At 43.3% G+C, this 16,358-nt stretch overlaps 1 protein-coding gene across 1 annotated transcript in view; it reads right to left on the bottom strand.

Annotated features, from left to right (window-relative positions):
- Nucleotides 1-748: 748 nt before the first annotated feature.
- The window catches only part of gipr (gastric inhibitory polypeptide receptor), a gene marked incomplete at its 3' end in the record, with an annotated part of 51,176 nt that continues 35,566 nt past the window's right edge, over nucleotides 749-16,358 (bottom strand). Inside the window, exons 7-14 of the mRNA XM_042708634.1 lie at nucleotides 14,679-14,832; nucleotides 10,728-10,887; nucleotides 6,358-6,418; nucleotides 6,145-6,214; nucleotides 4,568-4,656; nucleotides 2,253-2,391; nucleotides 2,034-2,075; nucleotides 749-1,072 (exon numbers count right to left, since the gene is read on the bottom strand). Coding sequence (XP_042564568.1) covers nucleotides 749-1,072; nucleotides 2,034-2,075; nucleotides 2,253-2,391; nucleotides 4,568-4,656; nucleotides 6,145-6,214; nucleotides 6,358-6,418; nucleotides 10,728-10,887; nucleotides 14,679-14,832 — 1,039 coding nt within the window. The remainder of the gene's footprint in view (nucleotides 1,073-2,033; nucleotides 2,076-2,252; nucleotides 2,392-4,567; nucleotides 4,657-6,144; nucleotides 6,215-6,357; nucleotides 6,419-10,727; nucleotides 10,888-14,678; nucleotides 14,833-16,358) is intronic.

Below are 16,358 nucleotides of genomic sequence, written 5' to 3'. Positions count from 1 at the left end.
TGAGATCAGCTCCTCTTCCCACAAAAGCCCCATTCGCTGTTCTTTTTTTTAATACAAAACTCCTCTTGTGATATTATCACGTCACTCACTATTATCGTCACCCTCCTGGGTATCAGACTGAAGTCTCCTTGTAAATGGAGGTCAAAGGACAGCTGTTGCAGCTGTTCCTTCATGTCTTTGAGAATCCATGATGAAGATCAACTCCACCCAGATGGTAGCTGACCTCGGATCAGATCAACATCATAACTCCACCCTGATGGTAGCTGACCTCGGATCAGATCAACATCATAACTCCACCCTGATGGTAGCTGACCTCGGATCAGATCAACATCATAACTCCACCCTGATGGTAGCTGACCTCGGATCAGATCTGGCCCAGTTCCGGTGCGGTTCTGGCCTTGAGATCTGATGCTCCTTCATGTTCATCACTCCTGGACAAAATCACCTATCCCAATGATGAACTGAGCTCACAGATATGATGTCTGTGGTTCTGTGTCTGTGTGTGTGTGTGTGTGTGTGTGTGTGTGTGTGTGTGTGTGTGTGTGTGTGTGTGTGTGTGTGTAGCTCTCTCATTCATTTTCACATAAACTCCTGTGGTAAAAGTTGGCATAAATCTGTTCCAGGGTCACCTGCTGTCCAGGTGTGGTGTGGGGTAAGGCCAGGTATGAGGTCAGCAGTAACTCTCCGAGTACCTCACCGCCCCGTCCCCTCCTCCCCCTCCCCCCCCTCCTCCTCCTCCTCCTCCCCCTCCTCCTCCTCCTCCATCGTCCGTCACGTGCCCATCCAGGCCGTTCATCGCCTGCTTGCGGGCAGAGATGTAGCAGTAAGCCTTCCCTTTCTTGGCACCCGGGTGGTGGTGGTGGTTGTTGAGCTGGGAGGGTTGGTTGGCGAGGGGCTGGGGGTCGGTGCCGGAGCCCTGGGCGCACTCTGGCTGGCAGCGGGGGTTGTGGTGGCAGAGGTGCCCGGTGATGGCGCCGCCTTGAGGGGTGTGGCTGGACGTGTTGCGCAGGTCGTCCAGCACGCTGATGCCGAGCCGCCATCGCTGCCACTTCTTCTTGATCTCTGATTGGACCTGCAAAGAAAAGGGGAGGAGTCGAAAACATGAGATGCGTTTTGTAGAATCTTCTATCAGAATTGGATATGTGATTTTTATAAGTATTTCTGTCATGGATATGTGAAATGTTATACGTCTTTTAATGTTCCATAGCCACCCTTCTCTGAGACAAAAAGCCACCATGCCATAATTAATTAAGTTCCGGAGATTATTCCTAACATAAACCATGACCAGTTTAAAACAAAAGCTTTGATAACTTTCGATAAGACAAGCACTGTGTGGAGAAAAGTTTTGAGTTGTTACTTTCCCGCAGACCCCAACAACAACATCAAGACATCAACCTCTAGAAAACAGACCATGACCACACTCATCTCCATTTGTCATCAATGGAGATTACATATGAAGACTTCAGCACACTTTCTCAGGGTTTGCATTTCCGATGAGAACATGTGTGTCATTTCTGTGAAACCCTCAGTCTTATCTGCAGCAGGAGAGCTGCAGGAGCCAGAGAGCTAGAGCTAATAACAGCAGTGGATTATTGCAGCTGCAGGCCAGTGCTGTCCCTCTGAGGCACATTCCGATTCAGATCCATTCCCATCCCTGTGGTTCTGTCTGACATTGGCATGACCTTGCGGGGAGATGCAGGGAGTAGCAGCAGCAGCGGTGACAGGGTGAACAGAGGAAGACTAGAGGAGGACCTGGGATGGTCAATTTCTGTCACACTGGAAAGAGTAAGACAGCAGCAATCTCTCTTTCTCTGTGTGTGGATGTGTGTGTGTTTGTGTGAGTGTTCCTGTGCATGTGTGGGTGTTGTGTGTGCACTTGTGTAAGTGGGGGGGGGGGGGGGGGGGGGGGGGGGGTCTGTGTGTGTGTGTCTCTTAAGTGTTTCTATGAATGTGTATGTGTGTTCGACCTTTTGTGTGAACATATATATGACAGATGCTTTTCGCTGTCGTCGTTCATTGCATGGTTCACTTACCTCTTTGTTTACAAAGCAGTACAGGATGGCCACAAGAAAACCCTTTAAGGAGAGAAACATAGAAAGAAGGCATTCTTATTTTACACTTCTGTCATGGTTTGTGAGGAAATTGCATCCACGTACACACAAAGACAATCACACATGCACGTGCACACACACACACACACAAGCACACACATCTACACACAGGCTAATTCATTTTGGCCTTAATCCTTCTACCTGAAAGGAGTTGAAGAAGAGCTCGAAGAACAGGTTGATGTTCCTGAGTGTTCCCTCGGTCTGCTCCTCTGCCATGATGGCGAACACCACCTCATGGATGCCCAGCAGTGGGATGAGGGTCAGAGTGGACTTGGCCAACCTACAGGACCGAGAGGCATCACACACACTCAGAATAACACGCACAGCATCCCTTCTGAAGAACACGCACCTAGCTAAAGACATCCCCATAGCCTTACTCAGAGAAGACTCGCAGGAGATAACTTACAGTGAATATGAGGAAAGACAACCTCAAAACCAGATTTAGAGTGGACTTGGCCAACCTACAGGACCGAGAGGCATCAGTCAGACTCAGAATAAACGTACAGCATCCCTTCCATGGGCTGCCTTATTAAAAGGGTGCCTCATTGTTTAGTGAGGAGAGAGATTTGGACAGGCTGGAGAGCAAAGAGACCGGCACATAGACAAAGCTGTAAGCTAGATGCGTGGCTACAGATTTGTGCCTAGTTTTCTCGCTGTTTGTTCATTTTGTATATATGTTTTGGGGTTTCTAATTACCCTGGTTAATAAATATAGCTATTTTTGTAAGAAAGCCACCATCTCCTGCGTCGTGTGTTTTCTCTCTTCACCACCAACCTCAGCCTACCTCCCACATACATATATATATACTGTCGGTAGAAACAAAGTCATGAGTCATGATTTATAGAGGACTTACAGTAGCCAACCTAAAATACATCTGGATAAAGACCTTATGGTAGCCAACCTAAACTGGCAAGATTTATAGTGGACTTAAAGCAGACAAACGGTACTGTGCCCATGGGTTTTAGCGTGCAGTGCCCCCGGTGGCGAGTTTGAATCGGGTGCGGGGCTGTGCTTGTCTACTACACAATGCGGGTTACAGGTGCAGACTCCCTGCAGTACAGGTGCAGACACCCTGCAGTAAACCTCTGCACCAATACAATACAACCAATACACAGACCCATGAAGCAGTGCTGCAGTGAAATACACATAATAATAATCCAGCTCAATTCACTCAATTCTTACCAAAAATGAAAATATAACAAAAAGAATTAAATTGTTTTATATAAATAAAAAAATATAGTCAGTACACTCCCAGAAGAGAGAAACGAGATGATGTTATGATTGAATATTGATTACCCTGCACGACTGTATTAGAATGTTATGAATGAAATGCTTTCACAGGAGTCTATGAAAATGATAAAGGTACATATGTAAGCCCTTCGAGACTGAATGTTGAAAATAGGCCTGTACGACAAATGTCATTAAGGGATTTACGCACATTTCCTCTGTGTTATCGTTCTTTCCAAATGACAGACACTTATATAAATCTAGCTATTTAACATCAATACTTCATTTGAATAGTGGAGAATAGATTTCCAGCATTGCTCATTCTGGTCACTTGCTACCAATTCATGACAAATCTGTATAATTTCCTCTGATAAAACATCTACTGGCGCCAGTGAATATCAATGACCATTGCAACCTAGGGAAGCTCTATCCTTCTTTCCACTGCGCTCTGTTTTTGTCCTTTTTTTCTTTCCGTCTCTTTCAGCATTTCCTTTTTGATGTCTTTCTTTTTCTGACTTGCTTCTCTATCTACCAGCGCTTCTTTCCTGCCATCTGCCTCTTATCAGAGGGCCTCCTGTGGTAGGAACCCACTCAGGGCCTCCTGTGGTCGGGACCCACTTGGAGCCTTGTGTGGTAGGGACACACTCAGGGCCACGTTTGCATCTAAAGATTAGGCACAGTTGATGGGGATGACTTCCTCAAATACCTCCTACCCTGGAGGCCCATGGGATTAGGAGTCAGAGGATAAAAATAAAAGCTCTCTGCAACTCCACGGGAACATAAAAGCCTCCCATTTCACCCGCTATTTTATATTTCTATATTTTATACACTGCTATCATTGACTTCATATTTGGCTTGAAATGAACATTTGAACATTTGCACAAAAATAAGACTTTCCGTGGGAGTTCCAAAAGACGTGGGTGAAAGCCGTTAACATTTGAGGAAATGCATTAATCATCGTAGCCCTGAGTGATGAACAGGAGTTCTAAATGCAGAAGAGGAGACTCTCCTGTAAGGCAGAGATATGCTGGTCAGGCTCTGGTAGATTAACTGTGTCTGGATTTGTCTAATTGTAATTCTGGAACTGGATTTTCCTGACAGCTAGTTCATAGATGTGGCAAAGAAGTCAAAGAAACAGAGACTGAGAGAGCGCAGAGTTCCTCTTACCTGTGTGTGTGTGTGTGTGTGTGTGTGTGTGTGTGAACATAAAGAAGCAGAGGTCCTCTTACCTGAACTTGTAATCGGTGTACCTCATTTGGTGGGCTTTCAATTTGGAGATGAGAATTAGGATGATCCTTATGAATATGAAGAAGTTGACCTGTCAGAGAGAGAGATAGAAAAAACAGGGGAAAAGCACAGAATTAGGATGATCCTTATGAATATGAAGAAGTTGACCTGTGTCAGAGAGAGAGAGATAGAGAAAAGAAAGAAAGCACAAAAAGTAGAGGGGAAGAGAGAGATAGAGAAAAGAAAGAAAGCACAAAAAGTAGAGGGGAAGGGAGAGATGAGAGAAGAGAAAGGAGGAGACGTTGACGTTTGAGAGTTGACTCATCAGACGCATGATGGGCCGGCAGGATAAAGTCCACATTGTCTGAGTCTGATAGATACTAAGCTTTATATCCCCTGGAGGCACTAGTTTAATGGTTCAACAGAAGCCATGGTTAAGAGCACAAGCCCATCTCTCTCTCTCACACACACACACACACACACACACACACGCACGCACACACACACACGCACATACACACACACGCACACACACACACACACACACACACACACACACACACACACACACACACACACACACACACACACACACACACACACACACACACACACACACACACAGACACACACACACATTAGCATGAGTCATGCCTTCACTTTTGTCTGAGTGATCGATGAGGGAGAGTTACGCAGACAACTCACACACGCACGCACGCACACAAACACACACACACACACACACACGCACATATAAATGCATGCACCCACTGAACACAATAACACACCTGCACACAGACAAACAGACTCATGTTTGCACTCAAACACACACATGTACGCACACACACTCACAAACGCACACATACCACACACACACACCCTCACTCTTAGTCACAGGATATGTCCTGTTTAGGCTGCTGTCACACTCACTCAGAGAGAAGGCTGAAACAATACACACAGACAGGCCGACACACACACACACACACACACACACACACACACACACACACACACACACACACACACACACACAAACATACACACTTTTTCAGTCATTTCTGTGACTTTTCAATCCATGACAGCTGTGGCAAAGTCCCTGGTGCTGTTTGTATATTCATTTTTACATTTGTACATTCAAAGGTCAATCCATGAATACACACATACACACATAAACACACACTCTCATGAATGCTCATATACACGCGTGCACACACACAGCAGAATATTACAAGAAGATCTAAATCTATACTCACACTTTCACTCCATGCACTCACACAGACACACATGCACACATGCAAGCACACACACACCCACATTACTATACAGACTTAAATATACATGTACGTGCACACACATACTTACTACTCTGAACCGAAAAAGAAATGCAGACTTATCACACAAAGAACACACTCTCTTCTCTAATAACTCACACGTTCACTCCATGCACACACACACTCACAGACACACACACACACAGACACATTTCTATGCAGACCTTAACATACATGTATGTGCAGACTTGTCACACAAAGAACACACTCTCTTCTCTAATCCTCCAGACTCCGTCTCACTCACTCACCAAAATAGCCAGAAGGATAGGCGTCCGAATGATCCACCAGTACGACATGTTTTCATTGATTTCCCAGCACCTGGCCCAAATTATGAAGTTGAACGTGGGTTAGTTACACGGACAACATGACACGGAAACATAACAGCGTGTGTAATCACATTACGCCCAATCGAATCAGGCTCAGACATATACTACGTCCAATTTAAACAGTGGAAGGCTCACCTGGTGTTTTCATATAAGTATCTCATAACAATCCAGGGCACCACGAATAACACAGGAGTCCCTGCGTAGTAGCAGAAGAGAGGAAATGAATCATTGTTATCAGCACGCTGCCAGAGAGGTTATTCCATGCTAATGTTGGGAAAAGATTGCTAATCGCTAACAGCTTCCACCACTACTGCAGAAACTCTGTAATGTGTACTGTATTGATTCAGTTATTCATTTTCGATGTATATTTTTTCATTAACATTTGTACATTTATATCGGTATGCGTGCTCCCTGAGTGTCTGACCCTTGACCTTGGAGGTGTTGTAAACACTTCACTGTACTAGTTGAGGTACATTAGCACAGGTACTCTTTCTCGATGGAACAGTTGAAGATGTTATATTTGTTGAAGAGCCGTGTTGTGTCATATGGCTAGGCTCAATTAGCAGCATTAGATGCATTAGCCATAATGACTGGGTCAGGGTTCACTGTTTAAATATCGTCCATACGCTCTTGTGTGTGTGTGTGTGTGTGTGTGTGCGTGTGTGCGTGTGTGTATGTCTGTGTGTGTGTGTGCGTGTGTGCGTGTGTGTGTGCGTGTGTGTGTGTGTGTGTGTGTGTGTGCATTGGGTGGGTGTTGTGTTTGTGAGTGTAGGTGTTTGTGTCCATGTGTACTCGAACATCCTCTGTATAGACTACATTTCCAAAATGAGGCGACTATACACCACCTTTTGTACACCACCATTGTGAAACTGTGTGCATATGACATGCACTGTCAAGGTGTCAGGTCAAGATAAAGGATTTACCAAATTATTGATTCAGTACCTCAGAATGAATATCCTGCGCCCCGCTTTTCCCCCCTTCTAAACCGCAGGTTATTCTCTTGCAGAAGAGCAAAAGTAAGTATTGTCCATGAAACTCATTCATTCAGTCAATGAGAGCTCGAGATAAATGAAAGCTCTCTGCTTGAGGTAAAAATGGCATTGACGGCCTTTCCATTGCTGAATGACTTTCATTCCATTTTATTTGTTTGCTGTGTGGTTGCGTAAGCACCAGTTTTATTTTCTTCTTTTTTTTTATTCTTTATTTTCTTCTTTATTCAGCCTGTTTTTTTAGTGCCTCTTCTGCTCCTAGCACTTGTGAAGATATCGACCCAACTCCAACCCTGACACGTCTGTCCCGATCTCATGCAGTGCTCTTTTAAAAATGGTCGCAATGCCCCCTGTCATTCTTTTCTTAATGTCATTTTCCCTCCCTCTTATTTCCCACTGAAATGAATGGTAGAGCGTTCGCCTGTTGTGGCGTTATTCGCTTTGCCAGCTGCGACTGATGGATCTGAAGGGTTATCAGAGATTTCCCCAAACTGTTTAAAAGAAACCTTTTAATAACGGTCATTTCGAAGAATTATCAGAGATTTCCCCAAACTGTTTAAAAGAAACCTTTTAATAACGGTCATTTCGAAGAATTATCAGAGATTTCCCCAAACTGTTTAAAAAAAACATTTTAATAACGGTCATTTCAAAGAATTATCAGAGATTTCCCCAAACTGTTTAAAAGAAACATTTTATTAACGGTCATTTCAAAGAATTATCAAAGATTTCCCCAAATTTTAGAGTGATTTTTTTGTTGTTTGTTTAAACCATGCCATTAACAACAGTCTGTGTTTGAGGCATCTGGCTGGTTAGCAAAGATTTCCCCGAACCATTTAAACCACACCATTAATAACGATTGTGTTACGTTTACATATCTGGTTGTTTATCAGAGATAAACCGAAGCCAAACCATCTGCTTACAATGTGCCTCACATTGTAACCCACTTCATAGACACTCATTTTGTAAGCAAATGAAGAAACCACTAACAGAGTGGATTATTTACAGCCTACATTCCAGCTGATGTTCTGCATGTGATAATTTTTACTATCTTCATTTTGCCTGCGTTCATGTGTTTATCTGTGCATGTTCAGATGTGTTCATGTGTTTACCTGTGCATGTTCAGATGTGTTCATGTGTTTACCTGTGTGTGTTCATATGTGTTTATGTGTTTATCTGTGCGTGTTCAGATGTGTTCATGTGTCTACCTGTGCATGTTCAGATGTGTTCATGTCATTCTTTTCTTAATGTCATTTTCCCTCCCTCTTATTTCCCACTGAAATGAATGGTAGAGCGTTCGCCTGTTGTGGCGTTATTCGCTTTGCCAGCTGCGACTGATGGATCTGAAGGGTTATCAGAGATTTCCCCAAACTGTTTAAAAGAAACCTTTTAATAACGGTCATTTCGAAGAATTATCAGAGATTTCCCCAAACTGTTTAAAAGAAACCTTTTAATAACGGTCATTTCGAAGAATTATCAGAGATTTCCCCAAACTGTTTAAAAAAAACATTTTAATAACGGTCATTTCAAAGAATTATCAGAGATTTCCCCAAACTGTTTAAAAGAAACATTTTATTAACGGTCATTTCAAAGAATTATCAAAGATTTCCCCAAATTTTAGAGTGATTTTTTTGTTGTTTGTTTAAACCATGCCATTAACAACAGTCTGTGTTTGAGGCATCTGGCTGGTTAGCAAAGATTTCCCCGAACCATTTAAACCACACCATTAATAACGATTGTGTTACGTTTACATATCTGGTTGTTTATCAGAGATAAACCGAAGCCAAACCATCTGCTTACAATGTGCCTCACATTGTAACCCACTTCATAGACACTCATTTTGTAAGCAAATGAAGAAACCACTAACAGAGTGGATTATTTACAGCCTACATTCCAGCTGATGTTCTGCATGTGATAATTTTTACTATCTTCATTTTGCCTGCGTTCATGTGTTTATCTGTGCATGTTCAGATGTGTTCATGTGTTTACCTGTGCATGTTCAGATGTGTTCATGTGTTTACCTGTGTGTGTTCATATGTGTTTATGTGTTTATCTGTGCGTGTTCAGATGTGTTCATGTGTTTACCTGTGCATGTTCAGATGTGTTCATGTGTTTACCTGTGTGTGTTCATACAATATGTGTTCATGTGTTTATCTGTGCATGTTCAGATGTGTTCATGAGTTTATCTGTGTGTGTTCATATGTGTTTATGTGTTTATCTGTGTGTGTTCATATGTGTTCATGTGTTTATCTGTGCATGTTCATACAATATGTGTTCATGTGTTTATCTGTGCATGTTCATATGTGTTTATGTGTTTACCTGTGCATGTTCAGATGTGTTCATGTGTTTATCTGTGCATGTTCAGATGTGTTCATGTGTTTACCTGTGCATGTTCAGATGTGTTCATGTGTTTATCTGTGCATGTTCAGATGTGTTCATGTGTTTATCTGTGCATGTTCAGATGTGTTCATGTGTTTACCTGTGCATGTTCAGATGTGTTCATGTGTTTATCTGTGCATGTTCAGATGTGTTCATGTGTTTATCTGTGCATGTTCAGATGTGTTCATGTGTTTACCTGTGCATGTTCAGATGTGTTCATGTGTTTATCTGTGCATGTTCAGGTGTGTTCATGTGTTTATCTGTGCATGTTCATACAATATGTGTTCATGTGTTTACCTGTGCATGTTCATATGTGTTTATGTGTTTATCTGTGCGTGTTCAGATGTGTTCATGTGTTTACCTGTGCATGTTCAGATGTGTTCATGTGTTTACCTGTGCATGTTCAGATGTGTTCATGTGTTTATCTGTGTGTGTTCATATGTGTTCATGTGTTTATCTGTGCATGTTCAGATGTGTTCATGTGTTTACCTGTGCATGTTCAGATGTGTTCATGTGTTTATCTGTGCATGTTCAGATGTGTTCATGTGTTTATCTGTGCATGTTCAGATGTGTTCATGTGTTTACCTGTGCATGTTCAGATGTGTTCATGAGTTTATCTGTGTGTGTTCAGATGTGTTCATGTGTTTATCTGTGTGTGTTCAGATGTGTTCATGTGTTTATCTGTGCATGTTCAGATGTGTTCATGTGTTTATCTGTGCATGTTCAGATGTGTTCATGTGTTTACCTGTGCATGTTCAGATGAGTTCATGTGTTTATCTGTGCATGTTCAGATGTGTTCATGTGTTTATCTGTGCATGTTCAGATGTGTTCATGTGTTTACCTGTGCATGTTCAGATGTGTTTATGAGTTTATCTGTGTGTGTGTGAGTGTTCTTGTGTTTGTCTGTTGTGTGTGCATGCATGCACGCATGTGTGTGTGAGTGTTTGTGTGAGCATGCATGCACGCATGTGTGTGTGAGTGTTTGTGTGTGCATGCATGTGTGTTTGTGTGTGTGTGTGCATGCATGTGTTTGTGTGCATGCATGTGTGTGTGTGCGTGCATGCACGTATGTGTGTGTGTGTGTGTGTGTGTGTGTGTGTGTGTGTGTGTGTGTGTGTGTGTGTGTGTGCATGCACTCACCCCAGCCAATGACGAGGTACCCACAGTAGTAGCTGTTCTCTGAGAAGACCATGAGCACCAGCAGGTTGTGCAGGTAGAGGCCCTCCACCAGCAGCCAGTAGTAGTTGGCCCCCACACAGTACTGCATCAGCACCTGGGCCACGCGGCACCCCGACAGAGCCTGAGGGGTCAAGGGTCAAGGGGTCAAGAGTGAAATCTCAGGACAGAGATCAGTTGTTTTTTTAAACATACAGGTCCCGAGAAATGGCGTCATGCGATTTGACCTTGACATGGCGCGTGCCAGCCAAATGGATTGGTGTGGGGTGCATGATCTGAATGTGTTGGGCACTGTAATTTGCTGTACAAGCCTTGAAACCAGAACGCACTGAATGTGATTTGACTTCAAATGCACCGTTGCTAATGGAATGTGTCTGCTAGCGCACTGTTTGCCCTTTGCCTCGGATTGGCATGTGTGAGAGATAGAGAGAGGGAGTGTGAGAGAGAGAGAGAATGTGTGACAAGTCTTGCTTTTCAGCACCCATGTTAGACCATTCACACACTTCCCGTGCTAATGGAAACAGTATGTGTCTGCTAGTGCCAGGCTCTTTTGAGTGTGCCCTTGCCCTGGTCCCCGCCCTGATTGGCATGTTTGACATTCGTTCATTTCATGTACACCGCGTTCCACATTATTAGGCAAATTGTATTTAAGGGTCATAAACATTAATTTTTTGGTTTTTCAATTAAACTCATGGATGGTATTGTGTCTCAGGGCTATTTGGATGATTGAAATCAATCCCAGACACCTGTGATAATTAGTTTGCCAGGTGAGCCCAATCAAAGGAAAACTACTTAAGAAGGATGTTCCACATTATTAAGCAAGCTACATGTTTCAGGCAAAATGGGGAAGAAAAAGGATCTCTCTGCTGCTGAAAAGCGGCAAATAGTGCAATACCTTGGTCAAGGTATCACAACATTGGATATTTCCAAAAGAATTGCGCGTGATCATCGGACGGTGAAGAAATTTGTCACCGATTCACAGCACAAGCGGGTTCGTTCAGACAAAGGCAAAATAAGGAAGATTTCTGCCAAACAAATGCGTAGGGTTAAGAGAGCAGCCACTAAAATGCCATTGAATAGCAGCAAACAGGTGTTTGAAGCCGCTGGTGCCTCTGGAGTCTCGCGAACAAGATGTAGGATGCTCAAGAGGTTGGCAAGTGTCCTTAAACCTGTTATTCGGCCACCCCTAAACCAAGCTCACAAGCAAAAAAGGTTGCAGTGGGCTCAGGACTACATGAAGACTAACTTTCAAACTGTTTTGTTTATGGATGAGTGCCGTGCAACCCTTGATGGTCCTGATGGATGGATGGAGTAGTGGATGGTTGGTGAATGGCCACCATGTCCCAACAAGGCTGAGACGTCAACAAGGAGGTGGCGGAGTCATGTTTTGGGCCGGAATCATGGGGAGAGAGCTGGTAGGCCCCTTCAGGGTCCCTGACGGTGTGAAAATGACCTCTGCAAATAATGTCGAGTTTCTTACTGACCACTTTCTTCTGTGGTACAAAAAGAAGAACCGTGCCTTCCGTAGTAAAATCATATTCATGCATGACAATGCACCATGTCATGCTGCAAAGAATACCTCTGGGGCATTGGCTGCTATGGGCATAAAAGGAGAGAAACTCATGGTGTGGCCCCCATCTTCCCCTGACCTTAACCCTATTGAGAACCTTTGGAGCATCATCAAGCAAAAGATCTATGTGGGGGGAAGGCAGTTCACATCCAAGCAGGTGCTCTGGGAGGCTATCATGGCATCCTGCAAAGACATTAAAGCAGAAACTATCAAAGAACTCACAAGTTCAATGCATGCAAGAATTGTGAAGTTGATATCAAAGAAGGGGTCCTATGTTAACATGTAACTTGACCTGTTAAGATGTTTTTGATTCAAACTTTTTTTGATTTCAGTAAATATGGCCTCCTAATGCTGCAAATTCAACAAATGACATTTTTTGTTCTTTACAACCTATAAAATATCTTGAAACTCTGAAATTCTGCATAATAATTTGGAACACTGCATTTTGAGTTTTTTATTTTTGAAAAAAAAATACTTATCATTAGGAGGTTTGTTCAATAAAATTTGAATTATACTCTAACAGTTGATGACTTGAAAATGATACTGACTGACTGTGTATTACTATTTAGGAAAATCTGAGCAAAGTGTAATTTGCATAATAATGCGGAACGCGGTGTAGAGTATTTCTTCACGTTCACTTCACATCAAAACGTCATGAAACAATAAAATAAATAAATAAAAAAAACATTGATATTCTTCACATAGCAAGTGTTGCTTTTCAGCACCCACGTTAACGTTAGACCGTTCACACACTCCCTGTGAGGGCATGTGTGGTAAGGTTTCACCCTGCTTCCTCTCTCTGCACCATGTGCTAACCTCAACAGAGTACAGTCATGACAAAATGCTATTCTGTATGAACGGGCGCTGGTTTGTGAGCTATAGAAGCTACACGGTTAGCCTGCCTGAGTCCCACGCAGAGACTGAGTTAGTGAATAGAGCGGTTTGTACCCCTGAGAGCTGGGAGAGTGCAGCTGGCAGACTGCCGACCGTGGTGAGATATTGGTGAGACCGTGGTGAGATATTGGTAAAACAAGCATCATGCTGGTTTGGGAGGATCAGGATTATTAGGTTTTTCAAAGGTCTGTCCGTGGTCGTACAGTAGAGTGGCTCGTACTGAATACTACTAGGATCAAGTATATTGATGTGGGACACAGGAAGGGCTTTATGGAGGGATTGCCTGGTGCTTGATGTAACATGGTGTTTTGGGCCTGAGGGTTGTTTGCAGTGATTCACGGTGTGTTCTGAGTGGTGTGTAGTGTTTCACATGATTGTAGTGGTGATTGGCACACTTTAAATGAGCACTGAGCACGAACCTTTTCTACCGCACGTGTGTAGCATGATCACTAATTAAGCAAAGGTGCCTAGAATTATGCCACTCCCCTCCCTAGGTGTTTCCCATCACAATATTCCTACTCGTGTCCACAAGCTAATGGCAGTATTGTCTGACGCTGTGTCCATTGTATCAAGGTTGGTGATCGCGATATTCTTTGGTGTGGGCTCTCTACTTTCTCTGGGTTTCATGTAATTGTAATTGAGTATTGTCTGACGCTGTGTCCATGTATCAAGGTTGGACCAGATGAGAGTTGCTTGAGGACTGCCGGCCATTGACCCTGTCCAAGCTGTGTCGTGTGTGTGCATGAGAAGCAGAGAACCAGAAGAGCGGCTGGCTTGGCCGTGTCCCGGGAGAACGAGACTGACGAGCACGGCGCTGAAACCATACGGACCTACCTGGACACCCCAGACAGACATTTTAACTTTGAGTGCTGGCCGTACTTTTAGGAAGCGCATTTTAATGTTTTATATCTATTGTTAATTCCCTTGGGTAGCTTGGCAATAAATCTATTTTCGTATTAATAACGGTGTTGTGGTTTCTGTTGCACTTCTCTGATCTTTGCGTCCGAGCCTCAACCTCCCTTTTAGGGTGCGTTACACTTTTGACAAATATTGGCTATGTGTCTGTGTGTTTGTGTGTGTGTCCATTTTAGTGTGTATGCCATGTGTGTGTGTGTGTGTGTCACCTCACATTGTTCCTGAGCACATTGCATATATTGCTCTTGTCCCTGTACTCTGTGTTTGTGTGTGTATCCATATTAATGTCTTTGCACTGTGTGTGTGTGTCCTTGTCACTGAGCATTTTGGACACCTCTGTTGTCCAAATCTATGTGTGTGTGTTTGTGTGTGTGTGTGAGAGAGTGTCCTCACCTTGTTGCTCAGCATGCTGAACATGTCCTTGTTGTCCTTGAACTCATTATGGGTATATGTGTGTCCATATGAGTGTGTGTGCATGTATGCCCTGAGTGTGTGTGTGTGTGTGTGTGTGTGTGTGTGTTTGAGTGTGTCCTCACCTTGTCACTCAGCACGTTGGACACGTCCCTGTTGTCCCTGAACTCGGGCGTGTCTCTGGTGAGCAGTGCGTCTCGTGTGAGGATGGACACGGCTCTCAAGATGAAGGAGGCAAACAGGTTGGTGTGGATGAGGTTCCGTGTGCAGCGCAGTCTCCTGGAACACAGAGAAGAACACAGGCGCTCTCATCTCTCATCTCACCGCACAGGCGCTCTCATCTCACCGCACACATCTCACCGTACAGGCACTCACATCTCTCATCTCACCATACAGGGAGGAGACCCATTTGGGAGGGACTGATTCATTCATTCTCCAGTTAAAGGAGCAGTACGTAGGTTTTGTTGTCAAGAAATGAGAACGCCTCTGGGTTTATAATGATGCTGTTACTCTGAGGTCATGATAAATAAACAGTGGTCCCCAACTACTGTCGACTTAACACACTTTGTTTCCCTGTTTCCACTTTTATTTATAATTATATTTATATATTTATTATATATATATATATACTATATATCTCCAGGCCCTCCTAAATTGAGAGCACATGCATAAAAAAACACCTCAAAGTACCACTATGCACAGAAGGCAGAGAAACTGCCAGCTGTTATGCCTATGATATTCTGCATGTCATTATTGCAAGTCTCAAATCCTTTCCCTTTTATTAACAACAAAATACTTGGGATTCTATTTGATCCGAGACATCAGCCCTCAAGTCTTCCATTTACACGTATTCATTTAGCTGAAGCTGTTATCCAAAGCAATTTGTACACATTTCATTTTGAAAATAAAAGCATGGAAAACTTGACTCTATTTCATTGACATCAGCCAAAGAGGACAGATGATCTTGCTGCCTACTTGACGAGCTGTATCAAGGGTTACCAATATATACTGAAGAACTACAACTGTATTCAGCCTTGAAGCACCTGGAGTGAAGAACATCATAGCATATGCAGGCATATGCATAGCAGGCCACTATGTGTCTTAGGCCACTTGTCTATCTTCCCCTTTATCTTTGCGTAGCTTGTTTTTGATCATGGAAAGTACTAAATTCTGATTGGCTGCCAGGAGTCCCAGAGCATAGAAAATAATGGATGGGGGAACCACCACTTCCTGCTGTGCATCATACTGTTCTTAACCCCCACCGCGATCATAATGCCCATGTGTCGCGGGAAACCTCATACCTCAGAGACCTTTATTCCTATTTTTAGTTCCCACTGGGGCAGTTTAATGACACAGAAACCGTACTGTACAGCTTGGATGGTATGCATACATATGGTACCGGAACCGCCTCCTGGAAACTCATCATTGTCTTGAGACTGGCTGCATAAGTAGATGCCTTAAAGGGCTGCATTAGGGTATATATCCATTAGAGGAGTTCATCCCCACATATATCTGTGGTTGTGTAACAGTAATCAGTACAAGCCAGTATTTCAGCACATGGTCATACTTTACTGCAAGGCACTTTGGGGTAAAAGCACATGATTCGTGGTCAACAAAGACATCTGGCAAGACAAAAAAAAGTTATTGTTCTTGCGTTCTTGTTTATGAATTTCATTTGAATTTCAATGTGTTACCTAGGGATATTAGTCACATCAAAGAGAATGGTAATGTCAAGTGTTCACTTGACTTCTTTGTCGGAGTCTTAGTGGATTGAGGGAACGGCTAATAGGACCGACTGAGAGTGT

This window comes from Clupea harengus, chromosome 9 (genome assembly GCF_900700415.2).
Source record: "Clupea harengus chromosome 9, Ch_v2.0.2, whole genome shotgun sequence".
NCBI classification, from domain to species: domain Eukaryota; kingdom Metazoa; phylum Chordata; class Actinopteri; order Clupeiformes; family Clupeidae; genus Clupea; species Clupea harengus.
The sequence above is the reverse complement of the archived record's forward strand: the minus strand, read 5'-3'. Positions and strand labels throughout refer to the sequence as shown.